This window comes from Telmatherina bonti, assembly GCF_933228915.1.
Source record: "Telmatherina bonti genome assembly, chromosome: 18".
Taxonomy (NCBI): Eukaryota; Metazoa; Chordata; class Actinopteri; order Atheriniformes; family Telmatherinidae; genus Telmatherina; species Telmatherina bonti.
The window spans coordinates 23,899,251-23,917,060 of NC_136616.1; the positions used below are offsets into that span (position 1 = coordinate 23,899,251).

A 17,810-nucleotide genomic window follows, 5' to 3' on the forward strand; every position below is an offset into this window, starting at 1 on the left:
TAAATTATTGTTGATTACTGATGGCAGTTTTGACTGTCCTATATTCTGTCCTATAGAAGAGAGCTCCAAAGCATCTTTCATCAGGCCATCAAAAAACAAGCATAGAATTCATGCTTAGGAGTAAAGTTGAAAAAGAGTCACTGTTTTATGCATGAGAGACCTATGTCCTTGCATTGATCATGGAGAATATTGTTGCTGTATCCATCATGATTATTAATTTTGCAGCCTAATTAAAGCATCAGGTCATGTAGCCTTGAATGAAAGAAAATGAAAAGCAGCTTCAAAGGTCCATAGATGGTTGAAGGTTTTTTTAAAAGACTTTATTTGTTCCTTTCCTTTTTTGACAACACATTATAAGCAAAAATGCACACTTCTCCTTTAATAACAACCTAACAATCTCCAAACACTGCTGTGTGCGATCTAACTTAATGAGTTCCATAAAAATAAAAAAAACCCAACAGAGTTGTTCATCTTTATTAACATCAGAGGATATCATATGACTCAGTGCTTTAAAGATGGTGTTCATGATACCATATCCCTGCATTAAAAGTGTACACTACAAGTCATTTAATTAAGAATATAATCTGGCTTCCAATCCTTCTTTCAGATTTGTCATCCCCATTTCCTGGCTCACAAGCATCTGTCTTGTCTTTCCAATCAGAATTTATTTCCTGAGATGTTTTCATCACAACTGATTGCTGATTCTTGACCTTGCTTTCCTGACCTAGACTGACATGCTGGGTCTTCTTCCTTTCAATTAGCTCTTTTACTGTGCTTCTCTCACCTCTAAAAGGCACCAGAGGCAGTCGTTGTTACAATGCTCATGCAAAGGTCAAGTCAATCGAGTCCTGCCCTTAAATGGGCATCATGGAAAAATAGCCAAAGGGTCATTTAGCCTGCTAATAGTTCTTTAAATGGACTGGTAAGTGTCTGAACAATCACATGTTGTAGAGAAGCAACTTGCAAAATATCCTACACTTTACTACCTGTATGCAAGTAATCGCTGACATACTTTTCTCATCTTTTGAATGGCAGCATGAGGAAGATTTATTTCCTCAATGGAGACTGGCTGTTTTATTTACTGAGCTGATTAGAAATACCATCATCTGAATTACTGAAAAGGATGATTAACACATTTGCTGACTCAAGTTTGATTATTAATTGGAGACTCAAAGAAAACAATCCCATAAAGATGCAGCACACTTTCCGCTATGCCCAACTAACAATTATTGTTAATAAGATGTAGACTGCACTTAACCAAATGAAACCATGTTTTCAGTATTTTATATTGGCAAGTTTTTACAATCCTTCTCCAGCTGCCTTCATTACAAATGATATAGAACATTAAGACTCTGACCAACACGGTTAATCTTAGTTTCTGACACACAGCTACTGCATGACCAACTGTGTAGCCGTCTGTACAACCAGATGATGCGATTATCTATGACATTCATGTCATATATCCTAGATCACAGTAAATGCCACCACAGAACGGCACAAAGGTCATTTAAAATTTTCTATCATAAAATTTCGACTAAACATTTTAGCAAGGTTTAACACTGTTTCAGTGCTGGATGACACCAGATTATGCAGCTAAAGCACAATCTGTTCCTAAACAAAATGGAGCATTGTTTAGAAAGAAAGACTTGTAGCATAAATGTAGAAAATGTAGCTTACAGTTAGCCACTGTAGGGCTGAGGTTTAAAAGACTTGTCGAAAATGTTGAAATATATTCTACATTTCTGCATCATTACTACCGTTTACAAAAATCTGAATCAAATTACATTGAAAACAAAAAAATGTCAGAAACTAGCAAGCAAGACCATCATGACACCAACAGTCTCAGAAATCATGTTTGGCGGTATTTTGTAAAAAACATGAGGCTGTTTCTCATAATTACACATCAGATCTTTTTGTTTCTAACACAACAGCTGTATCGCCTGTTAGTTTGCTAACTGAGGCAGCGAAGGCACCATGTGTGAATAACCCACCATCATGTCACTGTCTGCTCTTTGGCATAGTCAGCAGCAGCAGGTTCCTTGTTGTTAAAAAGTTATGCAACATTTAGGCCCAAAAAAATGGACAACCCCTTCCCCCCCTCATAGACCTACAAGTTGAGCAAACACCACCATGAACTGTCCAATATGGTAAATATCACACCCATTTTCCAACAAGTGAAAAAAGACAGTTGGCAGCGACACAGTCTCAGGACAGTGCGACAGGACACCAACTCGTTCTGCTGCCAGGTCATAAATCTCTACCAAGGGCACACAGGAGAACCATAATAGATGAATATGAGAGTGAAGACACTCGCCGCCACCTTCTAATGGCAGATGACAGGTCTAAATTGACACAGTACTGCATGCTTGTTTGGGTAATAATGTACTTGTGAATGTGTGTGTAATGGTGGGGTTATTGGGGTTATGATTGGGTTTGTTGCTGTGTACAGCTAAACCAGAGAATAATCTATCGCAGGCTGACATGATGATTAGCCTGCACCTTGGAGGCTTTGCTCAGCAGTCTGCATTAAAGCGCTGTGATTGTAAAAATATAGGCTACATGTGAAGAAAAAAAAAAGACAAGTTTGAATATGAAGGGGGGGAAATTTAAACTTCTGCCATGTCATATTTCTGTGTATCCAACTGGAAGAGTTGGATGTGTGAAGGCGAATTAGATGGTTCAGTAAAATTAACAATGAAAATAACATTTCCAGAGCTTCAGGTCAGTCTTTCCGGGTTAGGTTATATCATTTGAGCAACAAGCTAGCTGTAGTGACGTTTCAAGACTGGACTTGGGACAGAAAGAACATATGCTCACATCAGTTCAGCTACATTCCTAATTAAACTACAAGTGCTTGTCAGCCCTTGCTCATAGTCATGGTAGAATGCTCTGGTGACTGTGTGAAGTCTGATGCAAGAGTCTTAGTCTATTTCTTCAAAATGTGACAGGGAAAGGCTGTTCATTAACTCTTTTTTTGCATGTATGAGGTCCTCATAATCTGTACAGCAGAAATGTGACAGTGTGACAGAGATAACGTGACTGTATGCGGTTCATAAAATAGTTTTTCCCAGATTTGAAGTCCCCATAATCTGTGCAGTAAAAATGACCATAGTGTTGAATCCATGTTGGTTTGATGTGACTCTTTCTGCATGCAATGTGTGTGTGTGTGTGTGTGTGTGTGTCTGCTATGACTTGATTTTTACATAGCATACAGTTCCTCTTAGCTGCCAGCTGATGCTGTACAGTAGCAGAGTGGAAGAGTGTAAAACCAATTGGCCATGCTGTCTGCCTACACTGTCTCCTGTGACTGGAGTGTTGCCAGATTAGATCTGCAGCCCAGCTGAGAAACTCCCTAAACATTTACCCCACAGAGACTTTTAAAGTAAGGCCTTTATCCCCCTGACGCCCCAGCGGAGTTGCTCAGGTGGCCCAGAGTACAGGGATGTGATCGTATTGGGCAGCTTCCAGCTGTGAACACGTCTCACAGCATGAATGTTAAGCAGAGCGTGCGCTTTCAATGAAACTGTGTCCTTGGAGGTTTCAGCAAAAATAAAAAGCTCAAAAACGAATTTTAGCTATTGCAGGAGGAGACAGCTGCCACACATGATTGCTGGGTTTGTATAAAAAAAAAAAATGAAGCGTGTAGGACTGCCATGGCAACCTGCACAAATAAATTAACCCTGATCTTAGGAGTAACCCTTGTATATCGTAATTCATCTGTTCAGCTTACTGAAGAAACAATACTCCAACTTGCTTTAGAAGTTAGGTAAAATAATTACATTCTACAGTCAGAAAATGTGTCTCTAAGATTTCTTTTTGTGTCTTTTTCAATAGTATTGCCCAATAAAGCAACAACAATATGATTACAGCACTCAACACATTCATATTAGCCCAAGTAGTTATAATCATTCAAACTTTACATTTACGTGCTCTAATAATTCATAAAACCACAAAATAAATATTCCAACATTAAAATAATCAATTCAAAACAATACACCTTCAGGTCCTGGCCTCTATGTTATATTTAATTGCTTTAAATTCATTTTTTTAAGTTGAATTTATGTAGTCAGAGCAGAATAATTAATAACCTCTTTCCTTGTTCAGTACAGCTACTGGGAATAGACATAAGGAATAAATCCTGAGTACAAAGGAAACAACTTCCAAGACTTATTTGAAAAATGTAGGTGTGTGAATGCAGCCTCTGAAATGTAAAAATGCCTAAATTAAAGTTGCACTACTTATGCACAGTTTTAGTCTATAATCTATGTGCTTCTGATTTCTTTCCACCACCTCAAAAATCTGTAGCACAAAACTACTCACAACAACAAATACTATCATAATCTGTTCAGCAATGTCTTAGGTTCAGTCATCTTCAAAATCTACCTTGCTGTGGAAATTAATTTCAGTCTCATTAGCAACCCCCTCTTCCAATCTCTCTCTCTTTTCACTCTTCTTTTCTTCTCCTGATGACACAACTGCTGACATACATGCGGGCATCAATATCTGTATTGACTGCTTGTCAGCTTCCAAAAGTTCAGGCATCAGAAATTCTGTAAGTAATTAGATTCTGAGACACGTTTGGTAAAAAACAGATCGCATCAACAGGCAAACAGAAGCAGAAATGTAGGTTCTGCTGTCTGCATCATCTCACCATGTCAAGTAATCAATATCATGTCTGCTGCATTTGGAAACCCAGAGAAGAGAAAGCGGCTCGTAACTGTTTAGTGAAGCATGTAAACGGTTGTGCTCAGCGTGATGCTCACTGTTTCCCCAAATGGAAACACTGCTCTCATGCACCTTTGTAATAACACAGCCACATTCTGTTCCCTATCAAAACACCTCTTCCAGGTCACGAAACCTTTTCTTTTTCTTCTACACGCTACTGCATCACGTCATGTCTCAGTTTACATACAGTCTCTATAGTTAAGCATACAGCCACTACAACTGTAGACTAATTATTCTAAGTCAATATAAAAAAGTGTTTCCTAAGCAATTTTCTGATGGATGGGATGGTTTTGTCTTTAAACTGCTTACTGTGCTGCTTGACTGTATTTAATGAGACAACAGTAGAAGATGTTAACTAAACAGTTTACGTAGGGCTGACACTTTCTGTGCTTGTAGAACTTTACAGTGACCATACTCTGTACGCTGCAGTCGGTTTCCTTTGACCTTATGCTGACGTTGATATATACAAAGAAAAATTATGCTTCCAGATATCTAGTTGTGTTTTGAACTCCACATAAAAGCAAGCAAAACAATTTAAATCTGAAGGCTTAAAATAGTAAAGTATTGTCTCTCTCTTCAGGGGTCTGGATTGTTAACACTTGCATCTTTTTGGATCTTTCCAGAGAAGAAAAAATACTTTCTCTCAATAGTCAAGTTGGTGAAAACTGTATTTCTATCTAATTTTCAGTTTTCTAATAAAAAAAAATTATTAAAAAAAACATTTCTGAGTTAATTCATTCTTTTTTCTTTTTTTAATTTTTTTAATTTGAATTTAAGAGCAACCCTGTGAGTCATGGGAGCAAACAGTTGAGAGAGAATAACTGATTGAAAATATGTATGACAAATCAACAAGCCTTTTTCACTCCTATTGCAGCTCTGTTCTTTCTGTGAAAGTTTGCCTCTTTCTCTTGCATTTTCTCCATTCATGCCTTACCCTCCGAGAAGCTGATGAGCCCCATAACGTGCAGCAGTTTGATGGAAGCGAACACCAGCACCACAATGCCCACCGTCTGCAGCCCCTCTGTCTCCCAGATGGCGCTCAGCATTTCTCCACCCTCTGCCCTCTCGGCACCACCATACCCCGATCCAAACCCGGACCCTGAGCCGGCCTCTTCCCCCTCTAGACTGCCGCCAGGACCAGGACCGGCACTCCCACCTGGCTCCACGCTCCAGTTCCCCTGCACCCACTCCAGTGCTATGCTGGCCCGCAAACACCGGCCGGGTGACTCCCAGCACCCGCCTACAGTTCGCTCACTCCCTAAATCCAGTCTGGGTAGAGTTGTGATGGGACGTTGCAAAAAAGAAAAAGAAAAGTCAAAGAGGTGAGAACTAGCCTCAGTCTTGTAAAAAATACAAAATCATTAATCTTAAGCTCTCACAAAGTCGCTGAGAATTCAGAGAAGATGGCTAAAAGGGAAACAAAGTCCATGCACGTTGAACTCAAGGCTTCCTTTCTGCCTTTTCCTTCTCCTCCTCCTAGATGACAAGGCATGTGGCAGCAATGTAAAATCAAAGAGCAAATTCTGCTCTCCGCTGACAGTTTGTGGCTCTCTTCTGCTCTTTTACGCGCACAGTCTGCCTCTCTGCAAAGTAAAGGGAGGGAAGATGAGAGGGAGTGGATATGAGTAAGGGAGTAAGAAGGGAGGGGAGAGGAGAGAGGCAGGGCGAGGTGTGGTGCCAGAAGATGCTGAACTGCTCTGGAGCTTTATGTGCACATAATAACTTGATAAACATTTAAATGTGAATGAAAGAAGTGAAAGGGAGCAAAAACATCGGGTAACTGGTGTCATACAGAGAAGACTGAGATAACTTTGGACCAAACACTAAAATCACCAGGTGAGCCTTCATAAACTACCACCCTTCCCTTGACCATATTAGCCTGCCTTATCTATTCTTCCATCTATTCCTCCTCTATCACCCTGCTCCCTTATTCATTCACCCTTCCTTATCCCAGTCCCCACCATTACCACCATTCATCCCTGTTTATACCACTCAACCAATCCTCTTTTTCTGCCACCACCTGAGGGGCTATGCATCACATGAGCCAATCAAGGAACTCAACTCTATCCATAGTATCACTAGTAACATATTTAACCAAACCAGTTAAATCACAGTGTTGTGAAGTGGTCTTTGCAGGGTGAATTAAACAGTGCATCCAGCAGCTGAAACCACGTCTAACTGAAATCTGTTTTTACCTTAATTAAAAACAGAAACAAACCCTATTATGGATGAAAAGCTACATGGTAATGTGACATTTCAAAAGCTATTAAAATAAGGGTGATAAAGCATTAAAGAGAAGTGCAGCAGCACATTCACATTTAAAGCCAGAGGAAATATGATGTATAATTTAATAGCAACAAATATTAAGACAATCAGACATTTGCCCTTTGGCTGAATATAAATGTCATCATATACAATGTGGAGATTTAATATGTCTCAGCAGTGTTTACACACAGCAGTAGGTTGGTTATAGTGGAAAGCCAAGTATGAACTTGATCTGATTAAATCTCTTGTTTTCTTAAAGCTCAAATCAGACATACTGAAACATACTGGACTAATGAAAAGAACCAGTAAGTCTGTGACTGAGAGACTGGAGTATAAGCAAATGAGTGAAGATACCACCATCTACTGGCCCTGTGTAGAGTGTCACTGGTCATTTTAATCAATCTTTAAGCAATTATTTCTCTATTTAAAAAAAGGAAAAAAGAAACAGAATTTCACTGAGTTCTGTATGGAAAAGATAAGAATTATTTGAAGCTGTAAACACAACAATGGTGGGAACTACTGGATTATTCTGACTGCTGTGTTTCCCAGACTTGCCCCCCCATCTACAGTAAAATGAGCAGCACATCTGATGTAAATCCACAAAGCTTAATTGCAATCATCATTGCAGGATATTATTTTGGCACTGTGAAAAGGAGCCGTAACTCACCGCTTACTCAATTGCTCTGTGATAGATGACCTAGAGATGGAAAAACACACATTTATTTACACCCAGTCATTTGCTGCTGCTCATTGCTAAACAACAGAGAGGAAAGAAGAAATCCAATTCTGCTTTTCTTTTTTTATGAAATTATTTAGCATGCCGTTTAAAACAAAACAAAAAAAGAATTAAAAAAAAATCTGCATAATCTGTTTATCTCTTCATGCTATTAGGCATTTGTGTGTGACCCTTATTCACAGAAAATGAATTATTCATCTAACAGATCCATTTCTATTGTTAAGAATTACTAAGAAGAATAAAAAGAAGCTCAATTTGATTGTGTATTTAGGTCTGTATTAAATCATATATTTTAAAAAGGTTTCAAGGAAGCTTTTAAGCCCATTTACAGCCAATGCAGCACCAAATGACAGAAACAGATCATTTCCTCCACATTTGATGCAAATTAATAGAACGTCCAACCTCCTTTCAATCAGGTGGTAAAGAACAAAAGCCCAAAGAATGAGCTTTTTCCTCTGCATGATGTATAAATGAGACATTGTAAAGATTCATGTTTAAATATTGACACTAATTGCTGTGCAAACAGTACATTTTTGCAGCCAATAAGAAGTTACTACATGCTGAAATGCCAGCTGACCCAGCTGTTGGATGCTGGAGTGTCTCTGGGACAACAGCATCCAGCTTAAAGCAAAAGGGCTACTCCATCTGTGAAGCCTCTGTCACACCTCAAGTCACTTCAAACAAACTTGCTATTGGCTAGCACAGGCTTCACTTAGCTCAAACTGCCCTCCTTTAAGAGAAAAACTTTTTTTCAAATTCACATTAAATGTATTAAGATGGAATTGACAAACTGTAACCTTTAACGCAGACACTAAATTAACAGACTACTGAAGTTCACCTATCTATCCATCTATAAGTCATGAGTTTGTCAATGCAGCTTACAACCATTAACCCCACAAAACACTCAATAAATGGTACACAATAAATCTCTGCAACACAAGTACCACACACAGGATTGCTTCAGGAGGTTAGTTGATAGTAAAAGTGAAAAAAAAAATGTAATTGTTTAACCCCCTTTAGCCACAAATAATCTCAGTTTCCAAACAAACAGATTAGTTCAATTCGGTCAGGATGTCTTAAGCTTAAACTAAACCACCGTGGAACAAAAGACACGAGTGAATTCAGGACTTGGCCAAAATGAGCCGGTTGTCACTGTTTTGTGAATGTGTCATCACATATCTTTTTTTTTTTCCTTCAAAAAAACGGCTGGATGCAGTTCAGGGGCCTTCGGGAAGGAGGTGGTGAGGGATCATACAGGGATAATTAACTACACAAGATAAAAGAAAGTCATTTTCAATCTGAATTGGAAAAGGAAATAGCGGTTGTGCAAAGTTCATGCTGTTATGGTTTGGAACAAAGATCTAAAGGAAAAAAGGTCTTTAGAAGAGCTGGTGGGAGGTAGCTAAACTGACAAGTCAGAGGTCTTTGTTTGGGGCTGACAACATAATGTCACTCACAGAATATAAGAATAAAAGAGTCATTAAGATGTTGGGCATCGCATGGTGACAAAAGTCTGACTGTTGACAAATGTAAAAGACTAGTACTGAAAGGAAAATGTCGATACCCAGTTTTAAATACAAGGCAGTATAAGTTTAATATTGGAGTCTCATGTAAACCTAACTATATCAATATTAATGCATTTTTAAACTATTCAACTGGTTTTCTTTGGCATCATCTACTGGGCTGATCATTCTCAGATAAATATGATAATAATCCAGTCATAGATAAACACATCCTTATGGTAATCTTTGATGGGTATCCACATTTCCATTTACTTTCTGATAGTTTGCATCATCTACTTTACACACCATCTTCATGGGACTGTAGGTCTTTACAACAACATTGTGCAGCCTGAATGACCTCCGCAGGATAACATCATTAGACGAGCCAAGCTGGAAATGTCAAGCAGCACTCATGCCTAGCATGTAGCCATGTCTTAGTCCAAATCGCTTATCTTTGTACAAAAACCACTATGATCCGAGTGACAAACCTGCAGCCCATTTTCTCTCTCCTTCTGTAGACTTCCAGACATTGATCTGGAAGGGATTATATATATTTATTTAATTTGTTCTACCACATGTCCTGCCAGAAGGACACTTTTTAAAGAGCTGCTTAATGTAGACATATCAATATTCAGAAGCAAATAACAAAAAACTATTGAAAAAGTACATTCTGCACACAAAAAGTTTCATTTTTCATCTTCATAATTTAATAGACAGCTGGGTTACTTCAAGTGTTTCCTTTAAAAACCTATAAATCAACAAATAAACAATAGAACAAAAAGAATAGGTGCATTAATGACTTGACTGAATGCTTTTCAACCACTGTAATAACCTCTACAGCTTTATTACTTTTCCTCAACAACCAACATGTATACACAGAAAAAAAAAAACCAAAAAGAAAATTTCCATTAAACATCAGACAAGTGTTATTTTTCTTAAACAAAGCTTTGTTCTTCTGTAACAGTATGAAACCGGCATAATGGGAAGTAGCGTTGGTGCACCCATCATCAATCAAAATGACAGCAACCTGTAGATGAGCAAGAAGGGGAGGATGAGAACGCCCCACTGTTTACACATCAGCTTATAGTACAAGTGGGTGATATAATTGGGTGACACCTGCAGGGGTTTGTTCAGCCATGCAAAGCAACATTAGAGTTTGCCTTGTGTTCTCTAAGGTATATTAAAACGAGCTTGTCATATTTACTCAAGTGGTACGCCTGAAGGGGGAGGCAATTATGAGCCATGAACCGAGGCAGCCCTCAGCGAAGCAGCATGGGCAATCAACCATGTAGTAACTCCGTTATTGACATCTTATTTTCGGACTTACCTGCACACTCACTCTGACAACTGCCTGGAAGCACGTTACTTGATGGAAATTCTAGGTTTTCAACCCTTTAACCTCTGTACACAATTAAAACAAAGGAAGTTTTGACATGCATGTTTCATCAGTTTCATCATAGTATTTAACTATTAATTATTACTAAAGCTTAAATATATGAATTTACTTGTAATTTTATGTTGCTACATGTTCCTCATATTGTTTCCTGTAAACATTGTCATGCATTTGGAAAAATGGGAATCTGCAATAACTTCATTCACGTATGTTTTTTCGGGCTTAAAAATCTTATGAACCACTTTCCTACTTATATCACTTGTGTTCCAGCCCATGTTTCTATTATAAAGCTGAAAAAATATGGATCTTAAGTGCTCAAAGATATATTCAGAAGGTGTGTTTTTCTTCCCCAAACTTGTATATCAGACGGATATAAAAAAAAAAATAAAAAAAAAGAAGCAAATATTAGCACATTAACCAAGCAACAGAAAACTAATCTTCAATCGCTCATTTTTATAATTTTCCATGAGAAGGAAATGAGGTTTTGGGCTTCAGGAAATTATGGAATATGACCCAGGCAATCATCATTACATAACGCATAGTTCCATCCTAGCTTCTGTATTAAACGAGGTGCAGGGGAAGAAATCAGCAATGGTGAACTTGACAACTATAAGAGTAAAACTTTTCCTAACAGTGTTGCTGTTGGTTTGACATGTTTTTGCTTAGAAACTTCCAAGCCAACTTGATCTCTGGTTACGTACCTGAAAGCTCAGAAACAGAAGGAACCACAAAGGAGATGCAAGCAGGACATCAACTGCAAGTTCAGTTAAAGGTCATGAGTCTATGAAAAGCCATTCATCTTCACAAGAAATGGCAGCCTTCTCGTTACAGCAGGTCCACCAGATTTGTATCATTCCAGATGATTAGTTCTAGTGTAAAAAGAAAAGCCGATGGCATTATCAACTGGACAGTAACACAAAGCTCGGGGCAGTGTGCTACAGCAGATAACATTGACCTGCTCTTCTCCCATTTCGGCCAGATAGCTCCAGCGTGGCTATCAGCACGGACGACATGGGCTTTCTTTGCACAGCCAGGCTGTCATCAGATTTATGGTGCACTATCCTCAAGAAACAAGGTGCCAGTCATGCTTTACCTTCAAGTGCAAAAGTCAATGGAAAAAGTAAAAAGAGAGAAGACAAGGGTGGAATAAAATGGCAGACAGAAAAACAAAGGATGGCTGGAGCCACTGTCCAGAGATGAAATATGTTTAGCACAGTTCAGCAGCAAGGAAAGGATGCTGAGAGGAAATCAATACAGCTGGTTCTTTATCCGAAAAAGTGTAATAGCGGAAAAAAATTATATAAGCTTAGTTTAAAACAGCAGTGGTTGTGTTTCATTAACAGAGCATCAAAATTTCCATTCTGCAGGGCAAGTTTATTAGTATAAAACATTTCATGTTCAGGACAACTCAAAGAGCTTTATGTAAAACATTAAAGGCATTTGAAAAATAAACTAAGTGAAAAATATTCAAGAACTCTGAACTTTCAAAACACATAATACTTTAATCATTTCTAGGTTGCATGTAAAATATAAATGGCTAAAATTTAATTACAAAACTAAAATCATGATGTTTGGACAAAATTAAAGAATATGAATGCACATCTTAACTACATATGGTTTGCTAAGTCCTTTTTATTCTGCTTCCTAATTTTTTTAAACGTGTTTGCATTATGAAGTTGTTGGAATGAAGCAGATTTCTGCAGTAAAACTGGTCGAAATCTAACTTATTCTTCTTTGTGACTATTATTTATCATGTTCATCCAGAATCCTTCAGACCCAAGGCTTTTCTCCGGTTAGTTGTTTATTCTCATGCAGAAATAAGGAAAAGTCCTAAAAAAAATTGACATTTTATAAAAATAAAAACTTTTTGGAATCCAATAAGATTTCTGGTTCTCCGAGTATTATTTTCCACATATTTTCACATATTGTGCTTGCATCTCAAGAAAACAGTTATCACCCACAGCAATAGCTAAAGAAATTTATTTCAGAGCCCAGAAATTGTTCACAAACTACTGTGCTTCCTGGGTAGTATTCTCAGTCCCTGCTGGGAAAGTTAATGACACATAATAAAACTGCTTTTGTTCAACCAGTTGGGACATTTAATAAATACTTATATCAATATTAGCTAATTACAAGTAAGATTAGCAGATTGGTGTTGTTACCTTCATCTGAAAGCCTTCCCTAACATCCATGGTTATGTTATCCAATTTTAATACATTTCAAATGATGTTGTTTTTATTTAAGTTTGTCTCACCTAACTTCCATTAAACTTGTTGCTATGCGAAGCCCAATGCAACATGCTGTAGAAATAAAGTTTCATCATCATCATTACTGTTATCATCATGAACGATGAACCGTTTTACAGTTAAACTTTTAAAAAGTACACAATGTCTCCGACTGTTCGGTTATGTCTTACTTTTTCTGAATTTCTTTTATTCTCACATTTCTATAGAAAGAATTACAACTCCCTTCATTGCCAGCTAAGAGCTGCCTTGGACATGTGCTCAGTAAAAAGAATTTGATACTTTCTTTTTCTACATTAGATGGAGAGTAAGAAACATGACAATAAACTGCCATGAAAAACAAGACCAATCAGCTTTTTGTTACAAATGCCCATCTATTTTCTTGAGGTCTGTATCTAAAATTAAATCTACATTAAGAAAAAAGGAAATAATAGCTTACTTTTTACATTAGAATAAGTGGTAAAAAAAGAAGAAAAAAAGAAGAAATTAATGACAAAATCCTGCTGTGAAACAAGGTCACTTAATATTCTAAGCAAATGGGAACTCCTGGGTAAATCTTCGTTATTATTAATCTCCCACTATTAAATATGCTAGTGTTCAATACTGCTTCATTTCTATTTAATTGTGTGGAGACATCCCAAACCATTACACTATATAATGAAAGGAAATCTTTTATTGGTGTTATTTGGTTCACAGATCTATGATGTAGATCAGGAAACACTTGGATACAGAGCAGAAAGTAGAATAAAGTCAACTTTTAATAACCATAAAAGATAAAGAAGAAACCCCAGCAAGTAAATATTGTGGTAGAGATGTAATATGATTCCAGCATGCTCACTTTAAATGTATTTAACTCTGCCGCAGAGGAAGCTTAATTCATTACCAAACAGTTTCCTGAAACTCAGAGGAAATGCACAGTAAACAGAGATGGATTAAAGTAACAATCATTATCCTGAGGAGCAGTTTAGCAGTATTGTGAGATTTAGTTACACAGAAGACACCAGAGCTTGCAATAATAAACAGCTCCATTTTGGTGTGACGTGAGCTGGCATTGAGTTATGTTGGAAGGTAGCAAACTCACAAATACAGAGAGACTGAGAATACTAATCAACGCCATATAAGCTCAGATGGGATACATTTCCATGGGCACGACTTTTACCTCGGATCTGTCAAAATGTCTCAACACATCGGCCATGATTCCACATAGTTTATTCCATCTGCAATCCCGGGGTGAATATTATAGTCTTATGTCATCAAACATGGCATCTACAAATACAATGGGACTTCAGTACTGCCTGAGGCAAAGCTTATAACCGTCTTCACTTAGACAACTGATGATAGAGGCATGCCAATATCTGTAAAGATGAAACTACGTTCTCCTGAAAATGCTAATGTTTATTTGCTCAGTTAATATGCTGATATTATTGTGCATAGATCCAACACATTCAGTTAGGGAAGCAGTTAGTCAGCAAGCCCCCATTAGCCAGTGCGGAGCTACCAGCCAGGGCAGCCATCCCGAGCCGTCCCTCAGCAGTTCCCGCGCAGCCGGGAGCCGAGGCGGGCTAGACGACGGTCAGGCGGAAGCGTAGCCCCAAACCAAAACCCACTGGCCACCACCGACCTGTTCACGTTTCTAACAGATTTTCCCCGCTCGGCGACACACCCGCTGAGGCAGAAACCCTGATTATAGGTAGTTCCATAGTCAGAAACGTGGCTCTAGAGACACCGGGGACCATAGTCAAATGCATTCCTGGGGCCAGAGCGGGCGACGTCGAATCGTATTTGAAACTGCTGGCTAAGGCTAAACGTAAATACCGTAAGATTGTAATTCACGTCGGCGGTAACGACACCCGGTTACGCCAATCGGAGGTCACTAAAATTAATGTTGCTTCGGTGTGTAACTTTGCCAAGAGCATGTCGGACTCCGTAGTTTTCTCTGGTCCCTTGCCAAATTTAATCAGCGATGACATGTTTAGCCGCATGTCATCCTTCAACCGCTGGTTGTCTAGGTGGTGTCCCGATAACAACGTGGGTTTTATAGATAATTGGAGCGCTTTTTGGGGAAAGCCTGGTCTTATTAGGAGAGATGGCATCCATCCCACGTTGGATGGAGCTGCTCTCTTATCTAGCAATATGGACTCTTTTATTAGTCAGCTAAATTGACAACTCAGGGTTGGGACCAGGAGGCAGAATTGTAGTCCTACACACTTTTCTGCAGCTTCCCACCTGCCGCCGCCCACCCAAAACCCCATTCCGACCTTATACAACTTCCCAGCAGTAAGAATTAAACAACACAAAAACACTTCTGGGGTTAATCGTGAAAACCTCATAAAAATAAAAACAATGGATCTAATAAAATCTGAAAATAAGACAATAAAGTGTGGCCTACTGAATATTAGATCCCTCCCAAATAAGTCTTTATTAGTCAATGACTTGATAGGTGATCACCACATTGATTTATTCTGTCTTACGGAAACCTGGTTACAGCAAGAGGATTATGTTAGTATTAATGAAGCTACGCCAGCTAACTATTTAAACTTTCACATTCCTAGAACTACAGGCAGAGGAGGAGGTGTTGCAGCTATTTTTAAGTCAGAATTTTTAATTAATCCTAAGCACAAAACTAACTATAAATCCTTTGAATTCCTGACATTAAATTTATCTCATCCAAAATGGAATTCAGAGAAACCGCTCCTTTTAGCATTAGTGTATCGCCCACCTGGACCTTACTCCGAGTTTCTGACCGAATTCTCTGATCTCTTGTCTGAGTTAGTGCTGACTACTGATAAGGTCATTGTACTAGGTGATTTTAATATTCATGTTGACGATGAGAATGATAGTTTAAACATTTCCTTTAGCTCTATTCTAAACTCAATTGGGTTTTCACAAAATGTCAATGGAGCCACTCACTCTCATGGCCATACTCTTGATCTTGTTCTAACATATGGTATTGAGACTGATAAGCTCAAAGTATTTCCTCAAAACCCTGTCTTGTCCGATCACTTCTTATTAACCTTTGAATTCACTTTATTTGATTACTCACTGACCAAAAATAAATTCTACTATAGTAGATGTTTATCAGACAATAATATTACAAAATTTAAACGATCAGTTGAATAAATTTTTTCACATCTACCATGTGTTAGCATGACTGAGAGTCCCCCTTTAAGCCTTACTCCTGCTCAGATTGATCAACATGCTGATACTATAACAGCTTCAATGCGTACAACCTTGGATAATGTTGCCCCCCTAAAGAAGAAGAAATTAGGTAAGATTATGAAGGCTCCCTGGTTTAATTCCCAGCTTCGAGCTCTAAAACAGGCATCAAGGCGTTTGGAAAACAGATGGCGTTCATCAGGACTAGAGGAGTCTCACTTAACCTGGAAAGAAAGTTTAATCGTATACAAAAAAGCCTTACGTACGGCAAGAACAGCTTATTATTCATCATTGATAGAGGAAAACAAAAACAACCCTCGGTTTCTTTTCAGCACTGTAGCTAGGCTTACTAGGAGCCGGAGCGCTGTGGAGCCATGTATTCCTTTCTCACTTAGCTGTGATGATTTCATGTATTTTTTCAGGAATAAAATTGACACTATTAGAGATCAAATTCACAATACTCTTCCTTCTACCTATAATGTTGAGCCTGTTGTGGTCTCCGAAGCATCCTTACAGCCAGGATCTGACTTGTGTCTAAATAGTTTCTGTCCTGTCCAACCCTCTGAATTAACTAAAATAATAGCTTCATCTAAACCATCCACCTGTATCTTAGACCCTCTCCCAACGAGCCTCTTTAAGGATATTTTCCCTTTAATTAATACATCACTACTAAATCTTATCAATATGTCTTTAGTGACAGGATATGTACCACAATCATTTAAAACTGCTGTAATCAAGCCTTTACTTAAAAAGCAATCTCTGGATCCAGAGGTGATAGCAAATTATAGACCTATATCTAACCTCCCGTTTATGTCCAAAATTCTGGAGAAAATAGTTTCCGCTCAGCTACATGCCCACCTGAGCAGAAATAATTTATGCGAGGAGTTTCAGTCAGGATTTAGAGCTCATCATAGCACTGAGACAGCATTGGTGAAAGTTACTAATGACCTTCTTATGGCCTCAGACAAAGGACTTGTGTCCGTACTTATCTTGCTTGATCTTAGTGCTGCATTTGATACAGTCGATCATAACATTCTGTTACAAAGACTAGAACAGGTGATTGGAATTACAGGTACAGCGTTAAGCTGGTTTAAATCATATTTATCTGATAGACTTCAGTTCGTTCATGTAAATGACAAGTCCTCCTCCCAAACTACAGTAAGTCATGGAGTTCCTCAAGGTTCTGTACTTGGACCAATACTCTTCACGCTATATATGCTCCCTTTAGGCAAAATTATTAGACAGCATGGAATAAACTTTCATTGTTATGCAGATGATACTCAACTATACTTATCCTTTAAACCAGATGAAACAAATCAGCCCAATAGGCTACAAAATTGTCTCATAGACATAAAGACTTGGATGTCTAGAAATTTTCTCCTCTTAAACTCAGATAAGACTGAAGTAATTCTCGTTGGATCTGAAAAACTCAGAGCTAAATTTTCCGGTTTTGTAATGAACCTGGATGGCATTACTTTAGCTTCCAGTGCTACACTGAGAAACCTTGGAGTAATATTTTACCCTGACCTGTCCTTTGGTCCACATATTAAGCAGGTTACTAAAACAGCCTTCTTTCATTTACGTAATATAGCCAAAATTAGGGACATTCTGTCTCAGAGTTATGCAGAAAAACTGGTTCACGCTTTTGTTACTTCGAGACTAGATTACTGTAACTCTCTATTACTGGGCTGTCCTAAATATGCCCTGAAAAGCCTTCGGCTGATCCAGAATTCTGCAGCCAGAGTCCTGACCAGAACCAGCATGAGAGATCATATTTCTCCAGTTTTAGC

General features: G+C 38.3%; 1 protein-coding gene across 4 annotated transcripts in view; it reads right to left on the reverse strand.

Moving 5' to 3' along the window:
• The window catches only part of kcnip4a (potassium voltage-gated channel interacting protein 4a), a gene marked incomplete at both ends in the record, with an annotated part of 160,585 nt that overhangs the window by 21,417 nt on the left and 121,358 nt on the right, over positions 1 to 17,810 (reverse strand). The window contains one exon of one of the 4 annotated variants that reach the window (XM_079257384.1): positions 5,660 to 5,786. The exons of the other annotated variants lie outside the window; for them this stretch is intronic. Coding sequence (XP_079113510.1) covers positions 5,660 to 5,771 — 112 coding nt within the window. Of the gene's footprint in view, positions 1 to 5,659; positions 5,787 to 17,810 lie in introns of those variants that run through there. 4 annotated transcript variants of the gene reach the window in all.